This window comes from Rhinichthys klamathensis, unplaced genomic scaffold, assembly GCF_029890125.1.
Source record: "Rhinichthys klamathensis goyatoka isolate OS25496 unplaced genomic scaffold, OSU_Roscu_1.1 h1tg000504l_1, whole genome shotgun sequence".
NCBI lineage: Eukaryota > Metazoa > Chordata > Actinopteri > Cypriniformes > Leuciscidae > Rhinichthys > Rhinichthys klamathensis.
The window spans coordinates 152717-175163 of record NW_026606985.1 but is presented as its reverse complement, the minus strand read 5'-3'; the positions used below and the strand labels follow the sequence as shown (position 1 = coordinate 175163).

The 22447-nt window shown below is 39.6% G+C and overlaps 1 protein-coding gene across 1 annotated transcript; it reads right to left on the bottom strand.

Annotated features, from left to right (window-relative positions):
- Nucleotides 1–627: 627 nt before the first annotated feature.
- Nucleotides 628–16387, bottom strand: LOC130072742 (myosin heavy chain, fast skeletal muscle-like). The gene is made up of 40 exons (XM_056237973.1): nucleotides 16346–16387; nucleotides 15789–16001; nucleotides 15514–15657; nucleotides 15279–15435; nucleotides 15003–15030; nucleotides 14496–14607; nucleotides 14324–14416; nucleotides 13513–13576; nucleotides 13327–13425; nucleotides 13140–13243; nucleotides 12800–12938; nucleotides 12600–12718; nucleotides 12346–12495; nucleotides 12087–12257; nucleotides 11705–12011; nucleotides 11494–11564; nucleotides 11327–11414; nucleotides 11138–11255; nucleotides 10898–11021; nucleotides 10672–10808; nucleotides 10326–10581; nucleotides 9999–10241; nucleotides 9738–9914; nucleotides 9428–9573; nucleotides 9248–9338; nucleotides 8752–9141; nucleotides 8477–8603; nucleotides 8273–8391; nucleotides 7977–8173; nucleotides 7708–7891; nucleotides 7465–7630; nucleotides 7252–7376; nucleotides 6844–7152; nucleotides 6531–6734; nucleotides 6312–6437; nucleotides 5346–5516; nucleotides 5145–5249; nucleotides 4960–5055; nucleotides 4718–4849; nucleotides 628–749 (listed from the first exon to the last, which is right to left on the bottom strand). The coding sequence occupies exons 2-40, from the start codon at nucleotides 15987–15989 to the stop codon at nucleotides 729–731; spliced, it is 5811 nt and encodes a 1936-aa protein (XP_056093948.1). The 5' UTR covers nucleotides 15990–16001; nucleotides 16346–16387; the 3' UTR covers nucleotides 628–728.
- Nucleotides 16388–22447: the final 6060 nt, after the last annotated feature.

Here is a 22447-nt window from a genome sequence, read left to right as displayed (position 1 = left end):
TAATGTTTTTCTTTATATTTAGAACATTTTCAGACCTTCTTTTCTAAAAATAAATAATGGATGCTATCTTTTGAACTATTGGCATGAAAACAAACTGAGGTTTCTACCATTCTTTCATGATTTTCATGTTCATCACTATTTCAAAAGAAAATACTATTTCTTAAGACGCCTTAGGAGTATGAAAATATTCTTGTTGCAAATTGATAGATTACGGCTCAATTTATTTTGAAAAACAATCCAAAAACCAAATATGAAAACTACAGATTGTAAGCTTTCAAATTATATTTAGTTTGTCAATATTAGTGTAGGTTTAGTATAGGATATTACTGTTTTAAATATGTAATGGCTATGGGTCAAACACTTGTGTAATGTTTGTTCAGTAGGGTCCTGCATTCAAATAGAGATGCAGCGATACAATAATTATTTGAGTTATGTTTTATAACGAGGAAATGGCTGATACTACTAAGTGAAATTAGGCATCAGAGTGTAATAATGTACAGAATGAAAGATAGAGAAATATTCTAAAGGACTTAATAGCCTTATTCTCCTGTTTTATTATGATTTGTTTTGTTGCAGACGCTTCTCACCCCCGTACGGTGGAACGCTTGATAGAAACACTACAGCAAGAAGATTTCAGGTTTACCTTTATTGTCACTAAATTGCATGCTGACATCTCACAAGCTGTTCAAATTGTATGATGACTTGCTACGTTGTCCGGATGTGGTCCCTCATTCCTCAGCTTCTTTGCTCTGAAAACAAGAACATAGAGTTATTATTACAGTTAATGCGTGAGTTTCATGCGGAGCTCCTCTGTCCTGCTCCGTCTCTAACTCCTGAACCAGATAATCAAGGTTTGGAAGGATCTCCAGGAGCAGTTTAATACACGCATGACAGTGGCAGAACGAGTTGTTGTATTCACTGAAGCTGCATGGACAGACGCTTTCACACACTTTTTACATGGATGGATGGAAAGGTGAGCTCAAACTTCTGTTTACATCCAAACTGCTCGTAATCTTGAAGATGACTGATGTGACGTGCTTAAAATGTTTAGTTGAATTCAGCTTTATTGTCATTAGACTATGCAGACTATTTATTATAATCGTTTAATTTATTTATCATAAGGGATGTCAAATTAAAGCGCTAGGATCAGGTAATATGACAGGTAAACCTATAGGTAGCGAGTAGGGCTGGGTATTGACACAAATTTCACAATTCGATTCGATTTCGATAGGAAAACAAATCTCTTAACTAATGCTGTGGGAGTCAGTTGTAGCCTACTAGGCTTCATTAGCCTACTATAATATTGAAGGTAAAAATTAACAGATTTCTAGCTATACAAACACTTAAATTACACTTATTTATTTTTAGAATAATAAAGTTATATGAAATATAAACATTTAAATGGTGGCCGTCATAAAAACTTGCCAGATTTATTCAAACATGCATTAAATATCGAAGAACATTAAAAATTATAATGAATCTGTAATATGGTGCATATATTTAGCAAAATGCTCCTCTTTAGAGTTAATATTTCTAGCTGACTAACCAGTTTATGGTCACATGTTTTTTCTGAGGTAAATGTGACGTTACATGACATTGTTTACAAGTTGTTTTACTGACGTCTTTCCGCGGTTGAAACACTGATTGAGCGATTCCATGTGACATGATACGGATTTCAATAAGTTGTACTCTATCTTTTAACACACTTTCAGACGTTCATTCATGTTTATTTGGCGCTGTAACTGGTGTTATTAAGGCAGAAGAGGAGATCATGTGCTGCTGCTTCTCTTGAGCAGAGCCAGAGCGATCTCACGCCACAGCGCCAAAACGCTATTTATGTTTTTGAATTTCGTAAGAAAATGGACGTAATTTGAAATTTGAGACTTTATTTAGTATCAATAGTTAGCCTAGAAATCTAGAGGCACCCTAGCGGCAGCGAAAATTATTTCGCAGCCAGTGTGGTCTAGCAACTCTCCATAGGCTTTTGAGCTGTAAAAACCAAAAACTGGTCAGGCCAATCACATCGTGTATAGAGTCGGCGGGCGGGCTTAACACAATGACGGCACAGTTCATGACGTTCCGCGTGATTTCCATAGGTGATTTTCCTGCTACTTGAAAACAATGAAGATGCAGCGGTCTTTCGAATCGGCTTTGGCCGCGACTCTGGAGGACTTGGAGTTAAGAGAACGTCACTTAAGTCATTCTTAAAAAAGGAAGATGTGTTCAGAGTTTTACCGACCTGATACGGCAAAAGTTTAATATATCAATTAGCTCCGCTGGTGGAAAAACGCATGGGACTCACTCATCCACAACCGTTCGTTGCTCTGGTTGGTTGTAGCGCTATCCTATTGCGTGCAGAGGGATTTTGAAAGGTAACCGTTTATCCCGCCCCTCGGATTGAGGTATGTCAATGGAGAGTTCCCAGACCTAACATCTTGATGTAGGTCTGGCATGCCAGGCTAATCAATAGTAACAAAGCACAAAGATTATTGCGATTTATTGGATGGGAAGCGCGCTACAATGTTCCATTCATTCATCAAATGAAAACAGGATGACTAATCGATTCTTGAGATTTAAGAATCGATATCGGTTCGTAAAAATGAGAATCGATTAATATCGAGAAATCGATATTTTTTACCCAGCCCTAGTAGCGAGTATCAGCCACAGTGAGAGTGAGCTGTTTAATTAATAATGACACTACAAATAGTGCATAAATACTTAAAATACTACTTTAATTGTTTTAAATATTTTATCTCTGTATTCACATTGCTAGTAATATACTTTTTTTGGGGTTAAAATTACATATTTGCTTGATTTCCCTTTATCTCAGTTCATAAAGTGGTGTTCCAAATCGTTATTGTCTTCATTATTGATTGGTCTTGGTTGTACCTCGTTTTTCCATCAGCAGTTATTAACTAAAGAAGGCATGTATTGAGTAACACATGAATTGCTTCTCTGAATACTTATATTAGCCTATGTCTTTCATTTCAGCTCACTGGGAATCTGTTCAGAAGAAAAATCCCAGCATGCAGCAGTTGTAACTGTAACAGCCATCCTAAATATATGCTGATTAAGGCTTCGAAAGAACAGTCAGAAGAGTGAGGGAAACACTCTTTCCTCCAGGACACATTTCACAAAAATGCTGGAGATTAAGTACCGGGATTCTTTTCATAAAGTCAGGAGCAGAAATGTGAATTCACTCGATCTATTTTCTAAAGGCAACTTGTTTTATTGATCTTATTGTGAAAGATTCATCCATGCATATGTTCCTTTTTTATTTTTTGACCACATAATTTTGAATCAAAATATCATCTCTGTCTTCTCTCTGGTGACATGTGCAGGACTTCTCCAACCATTTAGTCCTCTTACACTCATCTGCCTCCTTTTGTCAGTGCAACGCCTGCATATTAACATCCAATCCACAACCGATGTACAGAACGAAATCCCTACCCAAGGTCACAATACTCTACTTCTGATTCATCATGACTTTATCTGCTGGCATATGGACATACGTATCCACTAAAGTCTACCTTGCAGTTGAATACCCTTACACAAGAGAATGAGTGGAAGATGATGTCTGTCTGCCTCACCAACAATCCACTCGAAGACAGACAAGCAGGAGCAAACATCTTACAATGGTTGGAGGAAACAGCAGCCAAGTTTGAAATCAAAACGCAATCATGAAATGAAGAAGTGCGCTCTGTGTGATGAGCTGATTACTCTGTTCACCTAAAACCAGCACGCACACCATATATAATGTAGTGTAGTGTATTTTATAATATCTGACCTGATAACGCTAGGGATGAAGAAATATGTGTGCTTCACACGTCTAGTGTGAAATGGGCCTGTTTGTGGTTTTCTTTTGCTTACTTATAATTTGGTTATCCACACAAGTTCTGCTGTTAGTGAAGTTTCAATTATAATAAAAAATATGCTGGCAAAAAGGTTTTGGTTTCTGATTATTAGACATAAAATATTCAACAGTTTTATCAATTGTCAATATTATCATTCATTGTAACCCTAATTCAGTCCATTCCAATATGGTGCAGTGCTCAGATTTTTATTTCAGCAAGATTAGAGTGAATCAGCAAGAAAAGTCGTCGGTGGTCATTCATTCTGTCAGCCCTGTTTCATTTTTCTTTTAATCGCTATGTTTGCCTGACCGACCGCAGTCGAGTTGTTTTGAATCAGCTTGTGGGGCTAACTAAACGAACAACTTTGCTCTTTGCAGCTGTTGTATTCATACTTTACACGTGACGTCACAAGTACTGGCTGGCGGGCAAGAACGTCGTTCTCCAGCAACGAAACCCAGTAAACTAATCAAGGATCTTGCCAGGACGTCGCCAGTTTTACTATACAAAAGTTGGTGTTTTGAGGTTTGTGATATCTATGGTTTTCAATGAGAACCAGAGATGACCCAACAGTAGAGCTAGATTATTTATGGAGGAATTATTACTGCTCGATTATCTTAAAAAACCTTGTCTGCTTTCCACAATTTAGCTACCTTGGAGTTAATCCTATTTCTAGTCCATATTTATGCAGCTAGCTTGCTAACAGACTTGATAGCTACTTAAAGACCCAGAAGACCTGGAACTACAGGACTCTACGTTGAAAATACCCGTTCGTTGCCCGCCAGGTATCCATGGTAGTATCCATGGTAGTCACGTGACTGCAAAGTATGAATTGTGAATCATGGTAGTATAGGTTTGACTGTTACCTTTCCAACTTCACGGCTCTTGGCCCTCAGCTTGTTGACCTGGGACTCTGCGATGTCAGCGCGCTCCTGAGCCTCCTCCAGCTCATGCTGCACCTTCCTGTACCTGGACAGGTGAGTGTTGGCCTGCTCCTCCTGTTACGATTACACAAGATATTCAACCCATTTCATAGCAGTGCATTCGTGGCACTGGATGTTCTTGTCAATACTAAAACTTCACACTCAAGATTTGATATTAGACTTACAGCTTCTTCAGACTGGCGCTTGTAGGCCTTCACTTTCAGCTGCAGCTTGTCTACCAGATCCTGCAGTCGGGTCACGTTCTTCTTGTCTTCCTCAGTCTTTGGGTGTAAATATTGGTCATGGTCTTATTTAAACTGCATATTGTAAAAGCTGTATATTTATCAATTTCTAATAAAAGTAGTTTTACCTGGTAGGTAAGTTCCTTCACTCTCCTCTCGTATTTGCGCACTCCTTTCACAGCGTCTGCACCACGTCTCTGCTCGGCTTCAACTTCAGACTCTAACTCGCGCACCTTCAGTAGAGAGTTATTGTTTTGCCTGTCAAATTTCTGCCACGACCAGTACATCTAAGAATGATTTTGGTTAAGCTCCTGAACACTCAAATTTACCCTGGACTCCAGTTTCTGGAGCTGTTTCTTTCCACCCTTCATGGCCAGACTTTCGGCCTCATCCAGACGGTGCTGCAGGTCTTTGACAGTCACCTCCAGGTTCTTCTTCATCCTCTCCAGGTGAGCACTGGTGTCCTGCTCCTTCTTCAGCTCCTCAGCCATCATGGCAGCCTGAAATATAAACCAATTTAAGTGAACTAACCAAAATAGATGGGCAGTTGTGGCCTAATGGCGGCAGTGGCTCAGTGGTTCATGTAGGTTGTCTACAAACCGGAAGGTTGGTTGTTCAATCCCCGGTTCCACCTGACCAAGTGTCGAGGTGTCCATGAGCAAGACACCTAACCCCAGCTGTGTGTGTGTGTGTGTGTGTGTGTGTGTGTGTGTGTGTGTGTGTGTGTGTGTGTGTGTGAGAGAGACACCTAACCCCAGCTGCTCCCGACGAGCTGGATGACGCCTTGCATGGCTGACACCGCCGTCTGTGTATGAATGAGTGAGTGAATGGGTGAATGTGAGGCAATATGTAAAGTGCTTTGGTGGCCATTGGGTCTGTGAAAGCGCTATATAAATGCAGTCCATTTACCATTTTTTTTTCTCTAATGGTTAGAGAGTCGGACTTGTATCCCGAAAGTCGAGAGTTTGATTCTCAATTCTCGCAGGTAATGACTGAGGTGCGCTTCAGCAAGGCACATAACCCCAGTCGCTCTCTGGGTGCCACAAAAAAAAAAGGCTGGTCACTGCTCCTGATGTTTGTGCACTAACTCTAACTTGGATTGGTTAAATGCAGAGGACAAATTCCCAGTATGGGTTATCATACTTGGTCTTTACTTCACTTCATAGCTAAAAATACCTTGTATCTTGTACCTTGTAAAAATATCTATGAATATTCACTTTGTTAACACATGAACCTAAACACAAAGTCAAATAACTGTTTAAATTAGAATAGAGAAGCAGAATGTAAACACTCACATCAGTGATGGCCTTCTTGGCCTTCTCCTCTGCATTTCTGGCCTCCTGGACTGAATCTTCCACCTCACCTTGAACAAGGACCAGATCAGTCTCAAGCTTCTTCTTGGTGTTAATAAGACTTGTATTCTGTGGGATGCAAGCAATTAGTTTAGTGTACATTTATATGAAAGTTTATCATGTATCCTGAATTTATTCCAAGTATTTAGTAATTTTTTGTACTTGTGAATGCAGCAGTCCCACACGCTCGCTGGCATCAACCAGCTCTTGCTCCGCCACTTTGCGGCCTCTCTCTGTTTGCTCCAGTGCAGCTCTCAGCTCCTCAATCTCTGCTTGCATCAGGTTATTCCTGCGCTCCACCATGGCCACCTGCTCTTTCATGTCCTCCTGTCCTCTGAGAGCTTCATCAAGGTGCAGTTGGGCATCCTGTAGCAACATTCTTTCTTTGTTAGTTCTCTTGCTTTGGTTCATGTATTGTATTAATTTTGTTAAACATTCAATACTTAATGCATTTCCACATTCTACAGAAAGATACCTTGAGTTGGCCTTGGATGTTCCTGAGCTGTTTCTGGGCCTCAGCAGCCTGGCGGTTGGCATGACTCAGCTGGATCTCCATCTCATTCAGATCTCCTTCCATCTTCTTTTTGACTCTCAGGGCATCATTTCTGCTCCTGACCTCAGCGTCCAGTGTGCTCTGCATGGATTCGATCACTCTTTGGCTGTTCCTCTTGATCTGTTCCATCTCCTCATCCTTCTCAGCAATCTTCCTGTCAATCTCGCTCTTCACTTGGTTTAGCTCCAGCTGCACACGAAGAATCTTGGACTCTTCATGCTCCAGGGTGCCCTGATGGATAGATAAAGTAAGAATTATATCAACCTGGTAGAAACATCACCATGTTAGAATAGTATTTTTCCATGGTTTGACAGTATTAAATAACAATACTTCAGCTTCTTCAAGCGCAGTCTGGATCTCTATTTTCTCAGACTCCACTGTCTTCTTTGCCTTTTCTAGTTCATGAATCGTCTTTCCAGTCTCTCCAAGCTGCTCAGTGAGGTCAGAAATCTCTTCTAAAGGGTTTAAAAAGCAGAAATGTCAAAATTTGTTTAAATGCATCTCTTTTTTTAGTCCTTGGTGTACAAATTAAAGTTGCATTACGTTGCAGATTTTTGTTCTCCCTCTTCAGTGTCTCGAGGTGGTCAAGAGCTTCCTCGTAGGAGTTCTTCATTTTGAAAAGCTCAGTGCTGAGAGAACGAGCTTCTTTCTGAGCACCTTCTAGTTCAGCCTGACTTTCCTCATACTTCTGTTTCCACTCTGCTAGCACCTGAAAATGAATTATTAATTAGCCAAGTCCTCGGTTCATCAGCATTTAGGTTTATAGGTCATCCATGTCTTTCTTACCTTGTCAAAGTTTCTCTGCTTCTTGTCAAGGTTGGCTGCCAGTGCATTTGCCCTCTCCACATCAATCATGAGATCCTCTACTTCACCCTGCAGTCTCTGTTTGGTCTTTTCCAGAGAGGCACACTTTGAGTTCACCGCCTCAATTGATTCTTCAGCATCCTGCAGACGCTGGGCCAGCTTTTTCCTGAGGGAAGTGAAATGTAATTCTGAAATCTTCCTAATACTTTTCAAATTAAATGTAAGGAGACTTTTTCCATTGATGTATTTACTTGGATTCCTCAAGCTCCTCAGTGCGCTGGATGGCGTCAGTCTCATATTTGGTTCTCCACTGAGCCACTTCACTGTTGGCCTTAGACATTCCACGCTGGAGTTCAGCTTTGGCCTCCTGCTCTTCCTCAAACTGCTCTCTGAGCAAATCACAGTCATGGCGGGCAGACTGAACCCCATGGGCTAGAGCGTTCTTGGCCTTGAAGTCAAAAGGTTTCCTTTTATTGTACACAACTATGTTCATAGCTATTCACGGTACTTGGTAACAGAAAATAGTAGCATATTTTTAGGTACATACCTTAACCTCTTCTTCAATATGTCTTTTGAGTTCCTCGATCTGCTGAGTATAAGCTTGTTTGCTTCTTGTCAATTGAGAAACAAGAGATTCTTTCTCCTCCAATTGACGGCCAAATTCCCCTAGTATGAGACAATGGGTAATTTATATAAGTGTCCACAGGAGCTGTATGATGACAGTATTGGGTTCTTGCATCGCATTACTTACCATTTTCAGTTTGCAGCCTTGCCCTCTGTCCATTTAAATCATTAAGTTGGCGTAGAAACTCATCATTTTTGGTTTTTAGCTCACTTGTTTGGTCTTCTAATGTCCGGCACATCTTTTCAAGGTTTGCCTACATGAATTATAAAAAAGTTTTAAAACTTTTTGACCTCTTTGTGGTTTGCTCTTTTGGCAATTATTTATATTTCAAGCTGCTAAAGTTAAAGTAGTTTCGTAAAACTAAAACTAAATCTTCACTTGAAGTTTTCCCAATAGTATACCTTTGCTTTAGCCACAGCCTCCATGTTACTTGTCAAGTCATCAATCTCCATCTTGTATTCACTCTTCTCCTTCTCCAGCTTCTGTTTGATCCGTTGAAGGTTGTCGATCTGTTCTCCGAGTTCAGCCACACTGTCCGCCTGCTTCTTTCGGAGAGCTGCAGCCGTTGCTTCATGCTGCAAGGTGGACTCTTCCAGATCACGACGCAACTTCTGGAATTCAGCTTCACGCTTCTTGTTCATCTCAATCTGGGCAGAAGTGGCACCACCAGCTTCCTCAAGCCTCTCACTGATCTCTTCAAGTTCCCTGGAGAGATCAGCTCTCTGCTTCTCCACTTTAGCACGAGCAGCTCGCTCTGCCTCAATTTCCTCTTCCAGCTCCTCAATACGGGCCTAAATAAATAAAGAAAAATGTATGCAGTGTTATTGGCAACGTGGGTTTTCCCAGGTCTGCAACTACTTCACAGTTTCACATAGAAAAGATTAGGGTTTGGGTTACCTGAAGTTCTTTGATCTTCTTCTGAAGCTGTGCTCCCAAAGACTGTTCATCCTCAATCTTGCTGAGAAACTGACTTATCTCAAAGTCTTTCCTGTTTTTAAAGTATTGTTTTTTAAAGTATGTGCAGAATACTCACTTTTTATAAAATGTGTAATTGTGTAAAGACTGATGTCCACTCACTTTTTGATCTTCTCTTCTGATTGCTGTTTGTCATTCTCCAGGTCCATTAGGGACTCCTGGGCCAGTTTCAGATCACCTTCAAGCTTTCTCTTGGCTCTCTCAAGGTCCATACGGAGCTTCTTCTCCTGCTCCAGTGAGCCCTCAAGCTATTGTCACAGAAACCAGAGCATTTAATTCTTGTTTAGAGACACAAAATTCATTTCCTATTGACTCATGCTCTTATTCTACATTACATTTATATCTATTTAAATGTAATTCTCATGCCAAATATGCCAAATAAAAAGGGTTATTCTAATGCCAAATATCTTACATCATCCACTTGCTGCTCAAGCTTTGTCTTAGATTTAGTCAAAGTGTTGACTTTGTCTTCCTCTGCCTGAAGGTCATCAAGAGTCTGCTGGTGTGCCTCTTGGAGGGCTTTCTTCTCTTTGGTCAGCTTGGCAATGCTCTCATCCTGAGAGGCCATCTCCTCCGTCAGGTTTTTAACCTAAATGGAAACATTGTTCACTGGTTTCATTCTCAAGATCCCGAACAATCAGCAGTGTGAAGAACATGTGAAAATATTATTGACCTTATTTTCTGTGGCATGTTTCTCCTTCTCCACTTTGGCCAAGGTGAGCTCCAGGTCATCAATATCTTTCTTCAGTTCAGAGCATTCGTCCTCCAGTTTCCTCTTCTTGGCAGTCAGTTCAGCATTGATTTCCTCCTCATCCTCCAGTCTCTCGCTTGTCTCTTTGAGTTTGGCCTCGAGCTGGATCTTGCTTTTAATGAGACCTTCACATCTCTCCTCAGCATCAGAGAGGTTTTCAGATTCCTGTTCATTGAGATGGATATAGTTTAATGGCTTGTTCATAGCTGTAGCATTCATATTAGGATCAATAAGAGCTCAAATACTCACAGATGATACTTGCAGTTGAAGATCGTTTTTCTCCTGAAGAAGTGACACCATTTTTTCTTCAAGCTCCTTCTTTTTAGCTAATGCCTTTGTTAGATCCTCCTTCATTTTGTCAAAGTTCTCCTTCATGGCTGCCATTTCTTTCTCTGTCTCTGCACTCTTTAGAAGAGGCTTGATCTTGAAGTACAGCTTCATCCATGGCCAATGTTTCACATTCATGAATGAGCGGATGTTGTATTGGATGGAATAAATTGACTCTCTGGGAGACGGAGTTTCTGGTTTTAGTTTAGCAAAAAATATTACATTTTATTTATTTAATTTTAAATGAAATAATGTATATTTCACTCACCTCCTCTCCATCATTTTGACAAACTCCTTCCTCATGAGGAAGCCACGACAACGAGCCTGAGTCATGGTAACCAGCGCTGCTAGTTTCTCATCTCTCATCTCCTCTAGTGTACCCAACAGACCAGCTTTAAAGAACACCTGCAAGAAGATATGATGTTTCCTGTATATTATGGAAGCCATTTTCGTCTATTGTAGATTTGAGCTTAGCCATTTGTTGTGCAGCTCACCTTGGTGTGTCCAAACTTGTATTGGGTGTGGTCAACATCAATAGAGCCCAAGAGTTTCTCTGAAGCCTTTTTGTTGTCAATGAACTGTCCTTCAGGGATGACGCTAGCATTTAATACTTTGTATCTAGAGGACAATCAGAGGAGAGTCATGTTCTCGTGGAGCCACAAAAACATTCATAAAATAGTGAGATTATGTGGTGCATCATCTCTAATTAGGTGGTTGCAAAAAGGTGTTTTTACCTCTGCTTGAAGTCACCATAGAGGATTCTGCTGGGGAAACCTTTCCTGCAGATCCTGATGCCCTCCAGCACACCATTACACCTGAGCTGGTGGATAACCAGGAAGTTCTCCATCAGACCTGCAATGAAAATGTTCTTAAGGTTCCAGAGATATTTTCAAAACCTTTGAGTCTTCAGGGGTTAGGATTACCTGGAGTCTTGGACTCATTAGGAATCAAGCAGCGCACAAAGTGAGGGTGGGTGCTCCTCAGGTTAGTCATCAGCTTTCCCAAGTTCTCCTGTGGAAATGTTTGTCATTAGTGTAATCTTTAATGGTGTAAAAATTCTCATTCTTCATTAAAAGATAATCTGTTTTACCCTGAAAAGTGCAGACACTGTCTGGAAGGAACCACCCTTCTTCTTGCCTCCCTTTTTTCCACCTCCCTCAGCTGTTTTATGTCAATAAAAAAGAAATAGTTTTTTTATTGTCCTTGTGTTGCTTTCCATCAACCCTTTCAATAAATCACTATTAGAGAATGTCTAATTGTGTCATAACACAAAGGAATTGAGGAGATGCAAATGGTCGTACCTTCAGCAGCCCCATGAGCGGCATATAGGAAGGCCAGCACTTTGAGCGATGACTTTTGGTAGAGTTGCACGACAGAGTCGTTCAGTGGATCCTTGTTCTTGTCCAACCAGCCAGTAATGTTGTAGTCCACAGTGCCGGCGTAGTGCACCAGAGAGAAGTGGGCTTCTGCCTTACCTTTGGCAGGCTTGGGCTTCTGGAAAGCTGGACATTTGCCCAGATGCTGATCATATAGCTTGTTTTTGAAGCTTGTGTCTGTAGCCTTGGGGAACATGCACTCCTCTTCAAGGATGGAGAAGATACCCATTGGCTGTTGAAGAAATATTCACGCTCAAATATAGGTACAATGTGAGTAGTCATTTTAATTTGCTGAATGTCCTCTTACCTTCTCAATGAGCTCAATGCAGGCAGCCAGGTCCATACCAAAGTCAATGAACTCCCATTCGATGCCTTCTTTCTTGTACTCCTCTTGCTCCAGAACAAACATGTGGTGGTTAAAGAACTGTTGCAGTTTCTCATTTGTGAAGTTGATGCAAAGCTGCTCCAAGCTGTTGTACTGACAATTAAGCAGAGGCAAGTTCTTAATACTGACTGTTATCATTTATGTTTTGATTCTTACACAGACATTAAAAACTGATGCTCACATCAAAGATCTCAAATCCAGCGATATCCAGCACACCAATGAAGAACTGTCTTGGCTGCTTTGTGTCCAACATCTCATTGATACGGACAACCATCCACAAGAACATTTTCTCGTAGACAGACTTGCAGAGCGCAGAGACTGCGTTGTTCACCTGAGAGATTCAAAGGTCAGTGTAGATCATATCATTACTCTTTTACTTCCCATGACAACTATGAATGTCTACGAGACACTTTATTCGAGTAGTTAAGTGATCACCTGTGGTACTGTCTGGCCTTTGGTCACCATCTCATTTCCGACCTTCACTCTGGGGTAACACAGAGCTTTCAGCATGTCAGCGGAGTTGAGGCCCATGAGGTAGGCGATTTTATCAGCCACTGAGGAAGAACAGTTTATGCATTATTGTCACTAATGAAGTGAACGTTTACATGTTTATAGTATGTGCTAATTGTACATACCCTCGGTGCCGTCAGGCTCGGCCTGCTCCTCTCTCTGCTTCTGTTTAAACTTCATGCCTCCATGATGCATCACAGAACCTGTCAGCTTGTAGATGCTGATTTTCTCATCGGCAGTGAAGCCCAGAATGTCAATGGCAGTCTGTTTTTATATGAAATGAACCAAATGAATCGCACATTATTTTTAGCGAGTCAAAAGGAAGGGTATTTTATATTGTGTCATTCAGTTTATTGTAGTGTTTTCTGGATGTTTGTTTGGTCAGATAAATGTAATAAAAAATGAAAATACTGCTGCTACTACTACTACTAATAATGTAGTTGTCATCAATGTGTGTAGTCATACGTCTGTGGCAACGAACTCCTCCACGTCGTCGATACTCTTGACAGTGATTTCACCCTGGCTGATCATTGGATAGTCGTAAGGGTTGGTGGTGATGAGCAGGGCCTCTGTAAAGAATTGATGTGCAGTATGTTAACAGTGTTCTCAAACATGGAAATAAATGAAATGCACATTACTGTAGATTTCTCACCGAGCAGCTCTGGCTTGTGTCCGGTCATGAGCTGGTAGAAGATGTGGTAGCTCCTCTCAGCAGACAGCTGGAATGTTACTCTTGACTTTTCCAGCAGATCTTCCAAAGACAAAAAAATAAAAATAATCCACATTTTTGCCTCCACATTAAACATTTATACTTTAGCTTAAAACAGTGTTGACTCACAAGTTTCAATATCAGCTGAGGCCAGTTTTCCAGTGGTCCCAAAGTGAATTCTGATGAATTTACCCTAAGGATATTGAAATATTTTAAAGTTTCGAATTTCCCAACTTTGAAATGTTAACTGAATTTGTACAATAGCTTGTTTTCATATGACGTCACGCCACTGCGTTGCCATGGCGCGAAATGCAAATGGAGGGCAGGAAGTGATTTGCTGTATTTAGAAAGCACTATAACAAACTCAAAATGCCTATGTTTTGCGTCGTTTATGGTTACTTAAATCGATCAAACCACGAGGAGTTTTTTATCGTGCACCAAAAGTTGTTGTTCATAAGGGGGGGAAATGCAAGAAATTGACCGAAAAACTCCGGAAAAACGGCTTGCAAACCTACGTCTGCGGTCGGGAGGAGCCGAATGGGAAAATGCCCGTGTGTGCAGCGATCACTCCGTCAAAGGTGACTTAATACAACTTAAGTGGCTGTGTTTGTGTAACGTGTAACGTTTCCGAACTTTGTAAAGTCAAAGTATGTCTGTAAGACGAGGTAGTTGCTGACATCTAAGTTAGCGCCTTGATGGCAGGAAAATCTTTCAATTCAGTTGAAAAATCGCTCCTCTTCATAACGTAAGGATCACGTTCAACATATGTTTGATTTTTTGTTTATATCTTTCTCTTGTAATAGCGTGTAAAGTAGTACAGTGCGGACTTTCCTCCATCTCGTCCATTGCGCTCTTCACTCCCTGCCCTCCATCTGAATTTCGCGCGTCATCATAATCACGTGACTGAAACCCAGCAATTCATCTGGCCACAGCAACTTACAAAACGAGAAGAGTTGTCATTTCTCACAGTCTTGGCATTTCCATAAGCCTCCAGTAGAGGGTTGGCTGCAATGATTTGATCCTCTAGCGACCCCTGGTGAGTAGTTAAGTAATTTCATCATGCAGAATAATTCATTCAATGTACTTTGAATGATATTCAATTATTTAGTCACCTTCATCTTGCCAGCAGAAGCTTCTGTCTTCTTTCCGCCAGCCACAGCGATTGTCGCAAAGTACTGGATGACACGTTTGGTGTTGACAGTCTTTCCTGCACCGGATTCTCCACTGAGTGGACATGTTAAAGATGGAAAAGCACATCTTTCAGAATATTATAAATTATGTGATATGTTGGCTTTTATGTAAGTGCTTCTTTAAAATCCATAAATGTCAGACGTGAAACCTGCATGTACATGCATCATGCTGGCAGTGTGGTCTTAACCTCGTATACATGCAGCACTGTCAGTAAGAAGCTTTTCCCCACACCTTTCTGTTACTTTAGTTATCCTGTCTTTCCCAGCACATGCCAATAAGAACCATGCTTATGCATTTACATGACCATGTTACAAGCTTTTACAGCAGAAAAGCCAGGTGTTAAACTGTTTTCTGTCAATAGCTTAAACAATGTTAGCATTTACATGATGATCCTTATACAATAACTTTAATTATCATAGCCTACTTACGTAATCAGGATAGACTGATTCTCCCTGTCTGAAACACATTTAGTATTATTATAAGTGAAACCGCTAAACAGATTGTATTTTTGTTTTTTTTTGTTTATATCATATTTGTAACAAAATGTACACCTCCACATAAATTACTAATAAGAGATCCATTAAGTAAAAAGAGATCCATTAAATAAAGAAATTGTAGGTGTATTAAGCAAAATATAAGCAGGCTCAAGTTTAGCACAAGTTGATTGGATTGCAAATGGATTGAAAATGTGTATCTCCACTTACCAGTGAGCATGAACTGGTAGGCGTTGTCAGAGATGGAGAAGATGTGAGGCGGGGCTTCAATCCTCTTTTTGCCTCTGTATCCATTCACAACGACTGAATCGTACACTGGGAGCCACTTGTAGGGATTGACAGTGACGCAGAACAAGCCAGAGTAGGTCTGAAACGGAGATAGATAGTCCAGTTTTACAATGCTGCGCCCCATCCCAGGAATAAAATATGATTTGCTGAGACTTACGTAGATCATCCATGCTGCGTAACGCTCTTTGAGGTTATACAGCACGGTAGGCTCATTGAGGTGGGTCATCATGGCCATGTCCTCAATTTTGTCATACTTGGGAGGATTCATGGGGAAGATTTCAGTGTCTTTCACCGTGATCGTCTATAAGGTTTTAAACATGGATGAGACATTTAATACAAACACTTTATTTGTTTCACCTTGCAGCTTTACAGTCCACAGCATCATGTAAAACTGTTTTACAGAAGATCAACACATCTTTTAATTCTACTTACTTTCCCACACAGAGTTTTGACAGTAGCTTTGCCGCCTTCTTTACTAGCAAGAACACCCTTCAGGTACATCTCGCTCGGCTCTGTCACGAAGAATGCCGTTTTGGCTTCAAAGGGGGTGTTCTGAGCCTCTATTCTCTCTCTTTCCGGCTTCCGGAGGTAAATGGCCGCCGGGCCGAAGCACTCCATTTCACCGTCTCCCATGGTTGCAGTTTACTGTGAGAAGAAGGAGAGAATGTGCAGAGGGATTTATACTTTCATAACTTCTAAATATTAAACAAATGCTAGTGGAATGAAACATATTAATTCCTATGAATGTGGAGCGCAATGATGCTGCTCCATGTGAGTGTTTCTGAGCCTCTGTGTTCTAAAGCAGTTTTTTTTAATCCTGAGCAACTCTATTTACTCAAGTTTAACTATTAAAACAATTTGGTACTCTATTCAACCAACTGTTTGCTTAAGAACTGAGATGGGATCTCTTATTTTCTTTGCTTCTAAAATGAAAACCAAGGATCATAAGTATGCATATATATTTAGTTTATTAATCACAATCGTAATACCTGCTGTCCTGTCCAGAGAGAATGTGTCTGAGGTAGGAGATGCTAAGAGAAAGGACAAAACTTGGGTTCAAATATGTGCTTTGAATGACATGAATTACAAGTATAACTTGGACTAATTCAGTCAGATTAGTATCAAAAGCATGTTGAACAGTGCATAGCCACACTCTAAACTCTTAAATAATCTAACTGATTACCAGTGTATCAGGGTTAGCCATTTAATCTCTAAGCTGTAGAACACAAGTATGTGATATTATGTTAATAGTAGAAGGAGAGCATGATGAACAACTCACCCACCTTTGAGTTCCAGTCAGTCCTTAAAGGAGCCTGAAGCAGCTTCTTATATAGACCAGAATACTGTTCACTCAGCAAAACTCACTCACTGTATTTGGTCATGTATTTTTAGCTCCGTTTCAACAGGAATTTCTGTAACTGATTGTCACGTTCATCAATATCATGGCATTAGCCAAATATGCTATCACTGTGATGTAATTAACCGTCCAGTCTTAATTAGTTTTAGTTTTTTTATCTAAAGGAAATATTGTGATAGAAGAACAGATAATGGGGCTGAGATAATGGCAGTGAACCCTTCGGTAAGATGAGGTAAATTGGCACTAGATGAATTAAACAAATATTTGAAAATAAGCCACCAATATTGAGATTAAAAATTAGACTTGATGTATTTATAGGTGCCACTTGTGATCAAGCGCCTTAACCTTGAGAAAGGGTTGTTATGTGAAGGGGTATCAGTTACTGGAGTTCAGACATTGTTTGGGTCTTATGTAGAGCATAATCTTCTTCAAGTGCCTTGGCACTACAGTAGAGCCAAGTTTAGCCGTGGAGAAGCTCTCAAATGTCACTGGGATACTGTTCCCAGAAGCCTAGAAAGCTTTTCATGTGACAAAGCAGCAAATTTGGGCACAACAGTTGTCATTCTGTGAACTTGTGCATATGGTGACACTTATGCTGAAGGCCTTGCGACAAGATCTGGCAGAATAATGATGTGTAGACAAACCTTTGAAAAGGTATGAGACTAGTCAATTTCATCATTCATAACTTTAGAAGTGCATTTTTTCCCCTGATCATATTCCAAATGAATAACAGATTTAAAAAAATCACATTTACAAGTAATGGTCAACCACAGCTCTTAATATTATTTTAAGTCAAATTGGTTACACTTTATTTCTATGGTCCAGACATTCTACTAACTATAAGTAACCTGTCAACTACATGTCAACTAACTCTCATTAGAGTATTAGTAGACTGCTAAAGTAACTTGTAGTCAGTAGAATGTCTGTTCTAAATAAAGTGTTAGCAGGTATTAAGCAGACTGTCTACTAATACTCCAGTGAGAGTTAGTTGACATGTAGTTGAGAAGTAAAGTATAGTTCGTAGAATGTCTGGATCATCGAAATAAAGTGTAACTGTCAAATGTATATAGGGGTCTCTTTTAGACATCCTAATCAGGTGGATAGCTTATACACTTTTCACACTACACAATTTAAATTCGGCTTTACTGTTATGTCTATAACAACATGACATCATGACTTTGCGTAAACATACACGCCACTTTCAAGTCAAGTGGCGTGTTATCTATACGCATTTTGAGCTATCCGCGTGTGTGTCCACGCCGAAATCTTTTGCGTTTATGTCTACGCCATTAAATGTCCGAGTGATTCCGCGTGTATGTGTACGCCGTTAAATGTCCGAGCGAAACGAAGCAAAATCTATATCTACATCTGTGGAGCGATATTTCTTTTCCTAGGATGGTAGGGGAAGACTCATAAATGGTATTAACCCCAGTGACGGGTAGGTTTAGGGACGGGGTTGGGGTAGGTCATATATTTATATATACATAATACAGTAATATAACGTTAAGTCAAAGGCGTTGATAAACACGCTGAAAAGCGATTATGCGTGTTGATAGCACGCCAAAAATGGAAATACGAATTGGCGTGTCATACATACGCCATTTCATGAGATCAGTCTGTCTATAATGCCTTTGTACTTTACCATAGAGCAAGTTTTAGAGCTGGGCTTAATATATATCGATGTGACATGACTTATTTTTCAGACTTAGGTCTAGATATATTGTATTTACCGCAGTTGTTGTGCCGCAGTGACTCGGAGATGTCAAGGCAATTAAGAGGTTTAAATATTGGTCAGTTTTGTTCTAAGTGAGACCAGGGTCAGTGTGTGGTATATTCAGTTAATGGTAAAACCCATTTTGCAAAATTACAGTGAATTGAAGATGATTGGCTGACTACATCCATGATCAAGCAAGTCTTGTGTGACGGTTCTGAGCTGTAATCAAGCACGAATGCATCATGAAAAAGCGGCCCTGATTTCTTCAGAGCTCTCCAGGATTGTGTGGCGTTGGGTGTGCCGTGTTCCTGGCCTTGGATCCTGCCCATGTTTTACTTTGCCTTGCAAGGATAATGCAATGTGTCCCACAGGCTTTCTTGGTTTCTTTGAAATGATGGCAGGAGACTGTGGAATAAATTCTAAGGTGTTGACACCTTATGAGAAGGGGACATGTGCTCAATAAAAAAGGCATCTTTCCCTAAGGGTGGTCATATTAGGACTTTCCACAAATATAGCTGGCCAGTCAGCTATGCCATCAGGGCTTTGCCATTTGTCAGCAAAGATCACAAGCGTTATTGTGGTGTCAAGTTGAATGTTTGATATCAGACGGTCATTCGCTTTAATCAACTCCGTCTCGGACAAAGAGCATATTTCTAAGAATATTGTAGGAAGCTATTGATTAATTTAATCTTTATTATTGGACATTCCTTTGTTTGGTCAGTATAAAGAAAGGCTTTACATTAAGTGTTTATCTTTATTCATTTAGCAGGTGCTTTTATTCAACAGCTGGTTTGCAGGCATGCTGTTCTTGCATTGATTCATTCTTTGGCTTTCCTGTTATTGTCATACAGTAGTGGGACACAGCTGAACTGGCCAGGTAACATTTCTTTTAAAAAAGATGTATAATTTACATGTGTACTCGATAATACAGAGATTATCTGGCCCTTTGGATGCTTTCTTGCTCAAGTGCTTTCCTTAGGAGAATTCACAACGAGTTAAATAACGTGAGAAAGAAAGTCGTTGACTCAGTGGAAAATTGTTTACAGAGTTTCTAATTCATGTAATGAGAATGTATCTGTAGTATTTTGGGGATTATTTGTCTTTGAGGACAGATGGGGTCTTGTGATTTGGGCATCTGTTAGTCATTCTGAATTTCTATTAGTATTTAGATTAAACCTGAGTTTTACACTTAGACTAGGCATTTACCATGTGATATTTTTGGGATGCAAACTGGAGCATTAGAATACATTTGAGTGCTTTTGTCAGATTATATATTTGGTAATAACTTGTTTATTATGAAATGGAGTTCTCTTTCATTTGAATGGCAAATAATGATCTAATCATTTACATTTATTTTGTGGGAAACATTTTTTCAGTGACGTTATATTTTTAAGATGGAACAGCGAACTACATTATTTAACATGAACTAACTAATATTAATTTCAAAATGAACACATTTTTCACTTTATCTTTTAACAAGTGTTAACATGCACTGTGAATTAACATGAACACACAATCAATGATTCTATGCTTATTAAGATTAATAACGACAAATATATATTTTTCTGATTGCTGATTTATGATAACTATTAACTAATGTTGATAATGGGACCTTATTGTAAAGTGTTTCCATTTTCTGATTTAATTTTCTTTGCTCCTCCCGCTAACAGAACTTTGATGTATGCCGCCCTTTCATAGAAACGTACTGTAAGTGTCTCCAATCTAACAGCTTCAGAATAAATATACATTAACACACATCTGCGTACACCTTCTTTTTATGGAACTCAAAGGTGCGCTCAGTAATGTTGTTACACTGGCTAAAACATCAGTGGTCTTAGACTTTTCAGATGATGGTGCCACTGTAAAAAAGGTATTTGCCATCAGCCATGATGATTAATTGTTCTGTGAGCAAAAGTGTCCAATAACAGTCCCATGTAAATTGTTGGGCTGCAACAAATAATCGATAATAATCAATAATGAAAATCATCAACAACAAATGTCACTATCGATTAGTTGCGTCTGCCGACCGTGCACGGAGCACTTCCGCCCGTCACGTCAAATTACGGCTTTGAATACTGCATTTCTATGGACAAAATGCATCTAAAACAGTGGAGGAAACAGAGTGAGCTGCTGCTGGAAAGGTATGTGATCCAAGCTGCCCAAAACAGGAGCATTCTTATGCTTAACATGGCTTGCCTGTCAGGCACTTTGACAGATGCGCGTGCTGTTTAATGTGTGATATGTTTCCTCAGCGCAAAACTTTCATCCTTATCTGTAAGTGTTACAAATTCACGCGAGTATTTCCATTTTGCATGAAGGCTCGTCAAATCTCCACTGACCCAGAGAGAGACTTCACAAACAGTCTTTTTAACCTTATAGTATCATTATTTCTGTGATACAATAGTTCAAATTATCATAGAAGTACTGGGAAAAGTTTAAAGTTCCAATATAAATACTGATGTCTACAGTAGCGATCAGACACTTGGCGCTTAAAATAACGCATTTATCAATTACATTGTTTCACCACTAGGTGGCGACAAGAAACTGTTAAAAAATGTATTTGTTATTGAATCATTTATTTAAAAGAATGTAGTACTGTATGATGCTTCTGTAATAAAAGAAAGATGTGATGAATTGTTTTTGTAAATATGACTCATCTTATAGTCAAGTCACCTTTATTTATATAGCACTTTTAACAATATAGATTGTTATAATATAGTGATAATAAGAAATTACAGTAACAGAGATTGTTTTGGCTTTACAGCAGCTCTAGAATAAAGTTAAAGTAGTACTTTTTACCGCATCACTCGCAAGACGCAACCTGCATTGGTTGTCAACAAGGCGAAATCCACCATTCTCCACTTCTCGAAGCTCTCTGTTTGCGGCACACACTATAGTTCAGATGTGTCCGTGGTTGATGGCAAACCAACCGTCCAGAGCCAGAGCTAGCCCGGGCAGCATCGCGGGGAAACAGATTCAACCCTCTTGGACTTTTGGACCACGAAAACAAACACTTGCGTCCCATGATTGCCTCTCTCATCTACTACGCGATATCACAGTTTGACATGTCTGTCATTGGAAAGATCCACGTGGTGTCATGAATAATTAAGAGACAGTGTCTTCTCATAGGATATGAAAACGCAGTCTCATTAATAATTATGAGACACTGATGAGTCATCAACGCACTTACAGTGCACTGCCACGTCACAGCCTGTGACGTGGACACAATGAAGATTTTAAACCGGAAGACGAAAAAAGCGGAAAAAACTCAAATTTAACCATTTTAACCGTACTATTAAATCTAACAGATGCTAACATGGTCTTCAATGGTGTTCAACACACATACCTCTGTTAAAATCTCAGAAAATTTGGTTTGGGGTTTCATGACCCTTTAATATTGTTCGACCAAGGGAAAAAAAGCTTCTGGGGGGGTGTTTGACTCGAGGTCATGATGCAAAAGACCCTAGGTTGAAATTACTCCGAACCATCCCTTTAAACAAACATGGTCAATTTACCAGACACGGAGCCAGCTCTGTCAAAGTTAAATTTAAGTGCATGAGAATATTTTGGAATAAATTTGCAATGCAGAGACATTTCTGACATTTGCCAAAACAAATAAATTTAAAGTGAAACTGAAACAGAAACCCGGCATTAAGCTCACATAACCTACCTCTCTCAATCGCCACAAATACCTCATTTATCCATATTCCTTATGTATTTGGATGCTAAAATATTACTTATTAAAACCCTGTACATTCAGATAAATATCGTTGAATATTGAGTTTCCCCATGTAAATGTAAATGTGTCCCCTATGTAAAGCGCTTTGAGTGACCAGCTATGTAAAGCGCTATATAAATGTAATAAATGTATTATTATAATTATTATTAAAGAATTTGAGATTTCATTTGCACACAGTAATTCTCATTCGTCAATACAAGTGAGAAGCTTGGACTGTATAGCTTTGTATTATGTTTGACAAATGAAATTATTATTAATTTAGCTGAATTTTAAAATGAGTA